The sequence below is a fragment of the Coturnix japonica genome, unplaced genomic scaffold, assembly GCF_001577835.2.
Source record: "Coturnix japonica isolate 7356 unplaced genomic scaffold, Coturnix japonica 2.1 chrUnrandom488, whole genome shotgun sequence".
Classification (NCBI taxonomy): domain Eukaryota; kingdom Metazoa; phylum Chordata; class Aves; order Galliformes; family Phasianidae; genus Coturnix; species Coturnix japonica.
Genome location: NW_015439883.1, coordinates 174082 through 179484, shown reverse-complemented (window position 1 = coordinate 179484; position 5403 = coordinate 174082). Strand labels below are relative to the sequence as shown.

General features: G+C 56.7%; 2 protein-coding genes across 2 annotated transcripts in view; one reads left to right on the top strand and one right to left on the bottom strand.

Moving 5' to 3' along the window:
- IL11 (interleukin 11) overlaps positions 1-4218 on the top strand; it is a 6281-nt gene extending 2063 nt beyond the window's left edge. The window contains exons 2-5 of the mRNA XM_015850563.2: positions 638-807; positions 1772-1858; positions 2837-2995; positions 3688-4218. Coding sequence (XP_015706049.1) covers positions 638-807; positions 1772-1858; positions 2837-2995; positions 3688-3852 — 581 coding nt within the window. The 3' untranslated portion in view covers positions 3853-4218. The remainder of the gene's footprint in view (positions 1-637; positions 808-1771; positions 1859-2836; positions 2996-3687) is intronic.
- Positions 4219-4902: 684 nt separating this feature from the next.
- Positions 4903-5403, bottom strand: part of RPL28 (ribosomal protein L28) — a 5075-nt gene continuing 4574 nt past the window's right edge. The window contains exon 4 of the mRNA XM_032441689.1: positions 4903-5194. Coding sequence (XP_032297580.1) covers positions 5102-5194 — 93 coding nt within the window. The 3' untranslated portion in view covers positions 4903-5101. The remainder of the gene's footprint in view (positions 5195-5403) is intronic.

Sequence of the window (5403 nt, the reverse complement as noted above, 5' to 3'; positions counted from 1 at the left end):
GACCCCCGCCCCATCATAGGGACCCCCTCCCCATTATAAGGACCCCCACCCCTTAGAGGGACCTTCACCCCATTATAGGGACCCCTGCCCTTTATAAGGACCCCCACCCCTTATAGGGACCCTCACCGTGTTATAGGGACCCTCACCCCATCATAGGGACCCCCACCCCTTATAGGGATCCTCACCCCATTAGAGGGAACCCAACCCCTTATAGGGACCCCCACCCTTTATAGGGACCTTCACCCCATTATAGGGATCCTCACCCCATAGATGGAACCCCCACCCCATTATGGGGACCCTCACCCCGTTAGAGGGACCCCCACCCCATTAGAGGGACTTCTTCCCCATTATAGGGACCCCCACACTGTTATAGGGACCCCCACCCCATTATAGGTGGGGGTCTCACTCCATAGATGGGACCCACACCTCATAGATCGGACCCTCACCCCATTATAGGGACCCCCACCCTATCATAGGGGACCCCAAGACCCCTACCCACAACCAGTGGGACCCCCAGCCCTCTCCCCAAGCAATGGGACCCCCAGCATGGAGACCCCAAGGCCCCCAGCCCCCTCCCATCACTGTGGCCCTTAATGTGGGTCCCCATAGCCCCCCTGCAGCCCCCTTGTTCCCCCAGGCGCCGTGTGGCAGACACTGCTGGCCCTATTGGGGCTGTACCCCGGGCTGTGCCCGTCGCTGCCCCCCGCCCCCCGCCCACGACCCCCGGACCCTCGCGCAGACCTGGACGGCGTCGTCAGCCTGGCCAAAGCCCTCCTGAGCGACACCAAGGCCTTCCTGCTGCAGCTGGTGAGAGCCACTAACGCCAATGGGACCCCATAGGGACACCACTAACAACCCATAGGGACCCCATAGGGACACCACTAACACCAATGGGACCCCACAGGGACCCCACTAACACCCCATAGGGACCCCACAGGGACCCCACTAACACCCCATGGGACCCCATAGGGACCCTACAGGGACACCCAGTAACAACCCATGGGACCCCCACAGGGACACCACTAACACCCCATAGGGACCCCGAGGGGACTCCCTTACAGCCCCCCACAAAGACACCATAGGGCTCCCCATACAACTCCTCCACGAAGACCCCATAGGGACCCCCTTACAGCCCCCACAAAGACCCCATAGGGCTCCCCAAACAGCCCCCCTTAGGGACCCCAACACAACACTTCCATAAAGACCCCCATAGGGCCCCCCATAGAGACCCCTATACAGCCCCTGCCATGGCACCCCCCCATAGAGCCACCCCATAGAGCCCCCCCCTATAGGGCACCCCATAGAGCCTTTCCACAGAGTCCCCCCATAGAAACCCCCATAGACCCCCCCATAGAAATCCCCAGTGGAGCCCCTCTAACAGGCCACCCCATAGAACCCCCCATAGAGCCCCCCCCATGGAACCCCCTCACCCCATAGAACTCCCCCAATAGAAACACCCCCCACCCTACAGAAACCCCCAACCCTCCCACCCCATACACTGGGACCCCCCCATTATAGAGACCCCCACCCCATATACAACCCCCATCCCATACATAAAGACCCCCCCGTTATAATGACCTCCACCCCATTTCAGTGACCCCCCCATACACAGAGCCCCCCCACCCCATTATAGAGCCCCCCTCACACACAGATCCCCCCACAGATGGGACCCCCACCCCATTATAGTCCCCCACCCCATTATACCCCCCCTCCCATTATACCCCCCCGCCCCATTATCCCCTCTTATATTCCCCCCTCTGCTGCCCCCCAGCGGTCGCGCTTCCCCGCTGAGGGCGAACACAAACTGGACTCGCTGCCGTCACTGTCCATGAGCGCCCTGGAGCTCAGCAACATCCAGGTGGGTCAGGGGGGGCTGGGGGGTCTTTAGGGGGGTCCTGGGGGGTCTTTATGGGGTCTTGGGGGGGTCCCGGGGGGTGTCAGTGGGGCTGGGAAGGGGGCGTTGGTGGCTGCTGGGATCCTGTGGGGGTTGGGGTCCCTGAAAGGTGGGGGTTGCTTTGAGGTGGGGGTGGGGTCTCCTTGTCCATTAGGATCCTATGGGGGTCCCATTGAATTGGGGTTCCATCGCTTCGGGGTCCCACTAAATTGGGGTCCCATTGAATTGGGGTCCCATCACTTTAGGGTCCCATCCCTTTGGGGTCCTATTGGGGTCCTATTTCTTTGGGGTCTCAATGCCTTGGGGTCCCATTGAATCAGGGTCCCATTTAATTGGGGTCCCATCACTTTGATGTCCCATCTAATTGGGGTCCCATTGAATTGGGGTCCCATCCCTTTGGGATCCCATCTAATTGGGGGTCCTATTGGGGTCCCATTTCTTTGGTGTCCCATCCCTTTAGGGTCCCATTGCTTTGGGGTCCCATTGCTTTGGGGTCCCATCCCTATGTGGTCTCATTCCTTTGGGCTCCTATTGGGGTCTTATTTCTTTGGTGTCCCATCCCTTTGGGGTCCCATTGCTTTGGGGTCCCATCCCTTGGGGTCTCATTGAACTGTGGTCCCATCCCTTTGGGATCCCATCTAATTGGGTGTCCTATTGGGGTCCCATTGCTTTGGGGTCCCATCCCTATATGGTCTCATCCCTTTGGGCTCCTATTGGGGTCCCATCCCTTTGTGGTCCCATCCCTTTGGGGTCCTATTGGGGTCCTATTTCTTTGGTGTCCCATCCCTTTGTGTTCCCATCCCTTTGGGGTCCCATTTCTTTGTGGTCCCATCCCTTTGGGGTCCCATTGAACTGGGGTCCCATCCCTTATTGTTCCCATGTAACTGTCCCCATAGTTTGGGGTCCCTTTATACCCCTATAACCACGTTTCGTATCCCGCAGCCACCCGGCGCCCTGTCCCGGCTGAGCTCGGACCTGCAGCGCTACCAGCGGCACCTCGAGTGGCTGCGTCGCTCCGGGCCGGCGCTGCGCCCCCTGGAGGCGGAGCTGGGAGCGCTGCACAGCCGGATGGAGCGGCTGCTCAGGCGGCTCGACCACCTGGTAACGAATATGGGGAGGGGGAAATGGGGGCGGGGAGAAGGGAGCAGGCGGCGTGGGAAAGGGGCGTGGCTTCGTGCTGGGTGATCAATGGAAGGGGGCGGGGCTAACGGCAGGGGGCGGGGCTTCGTGCTGGGTGATCAATGGAAGGGGGCGGGGCTTCGTGCTATGTGATCAATGGAAGGGGGCGAGGCTTTGTGCTGAGTGATCAATGGAAAGGGGCGGAGCTAACTGCAGGAGGCGGGGCTTCGTGCTGGGTGGTTCAATGAAAGGGGGCGTGGCTTGGTGTAGAGTTATGCAAATAACAAGCGTGGCTACTTGAAGGGGCGGGGCTTTTGTGTTGGATTATGCAAATAAGGGGCGTGGCTAATGGAGGGGGCGGGGCCTTGTGTTAAGTGGCTCAATGAAAGGGGCGTGGCTATTGGAAGGGGGCGGGGTATCGTGATGTTATGCAAATAAGGGGCGTGGCTTTTGTGTTGGGCGATGGTAATGAAGGGGCGTGGCTACTGGAAGGGGGCGGAGCTTTGTGCTGGGCGATACAATGGCAGGGGGCGGGGCTTAGTGCTGGGCGATGCTAATGAAGGGGCGTGGCTACTAGAATGGGGCGTGGCTTCGTGTTGCGTCTTTCAATGGCAGGGGCGGGGCTATGTGAAGGGGCCGGACCCTCCCCAATTAACCCCCCCCCATATTTCCAGCTGTCCCGGCTGAGCCTGAGCCGCCCCAACGACCCCCACCCAGCGCTGCCCCCCCCCGGCTCCCCATGGGCAGCCGTGCAGGCGGCGCACGCGGTGCTGAGGGGGCTGCACCTCCATCTGGACTGGGCATCCAGGGCCCTCGTGCTGCTCCGGAACCGGCTCTGACACCTGGAGTCACGTGAGCAGCGTCACGTGATGGCGGGCGGCAAGGTCACATGACACGGTACAGTCACATGACACGGCACGGTCACATGACACTGCACGGTCACGTGATGGTGAACGCAGGTGACTTGCCCCCCCCCCCCTTTATTTATGCGCTATTATTTATTATTATTATTTATTAATTGCGTTCCGTTGTATCGCCACCCTCTATTTTATTATTTTATTCGCCTTAATTTTATTATTTTATTGTTATTTTATTATTATGACGGTTATTTTATTGTTATTGTTATTTTATATCCCTCCTCCCGGTTGTTTATTGCCCCCCCCGGCCTTAAAGGATTGAAAGGGAAATAAAAAAGAGCAGCAAAAAGGTGGAAAATGGGCAAAAATGGGGAAAAACACCAAAAAATGGGGAGAAAACACCAAAAATGGGGAAAAAACACTGAAAAATGAGGGGAAAGGCACCAAAAATGGGGAAAAAGACCAAAAAATGGGGAATAAAACACCAAATATGGGGGAAAAGGCACCAAAAATGGGAAAATATGCAGGAAAAACACAAAAAATGGGGAATAAAACACCAAAAATGGGAAAAAAACAGCAAAAATGGGGAAAAAACACTAAAAAATGGGGAATAAAACACCAAAAATGGGGAAAAAACAGCAAAAATGGGGAGAAAACACCAAAAAATGGGGAATAAAACACAATAAATGGGGAAAAAATCACCAAAAATGGGGAAAAATGCACCAAAAATGGGGAAAAACCACCAAATATGGGGAAAAAAAACCTAAAAATGGGGAATAAAGCGCAATAAAGGGGGAGAAAAGAACCAATAATAGGGGAAAAATACCAAAAATGGGGACTATAATGGGGGGGGTTTTATAATATGGGGGGTAATAATGGGGGGGGGGCTTCTAATGGTGGTGGGGGGGTTCCAAAGGGCCTATAATATGGGGGGGGGTCCCTAAATAATGAGGGGGGTCTCAATTCAATGGGGTCCCAAAGTGTCAATGGGGATTGAATTGGGGGGGGGTCCAATAACACACACACACCATGTGCCCACCATGTCTCCTTTATTTGGGGGGGGTCTCCCCTTTATTTGGGGGGGTCTCTTTAATTTGGGGGTGTCCCTTTAATTTGGGGGGGGTCTCCCCTTTATTTGTGGGGGTCTCTTTATTATGGGGGGGGTCTCTTTATTTGGGGGGGTCTCTTTAATTTGGGGGGTCTCCCCTTTATTTGGGGGGGGGGTCTCCCCTCACGGCGCCGCTTTGGCCGCCCGTGCCCGTTTCTTCCTGACCATCAGGGGGCGCTGGCTGCGCAGGATGGCGCTGGCGCGGCGCAGCGCGGCCTGCAATGACAAAGGCGGCCGTTAGGGGGCGCTATAACAACCGCCATTCACTATAATGGGGGCCCTACTCACCATTCACTATAATGGGGAGATATAGGGACCCCCACCACAATGACCCCACAACAGCCCCCAGCCCCATAATATCGGCCCTATTTCCTCACAGCCCCCCATGGACCCAACGTCCCCCTTAAATCCCTCAATACACCCCA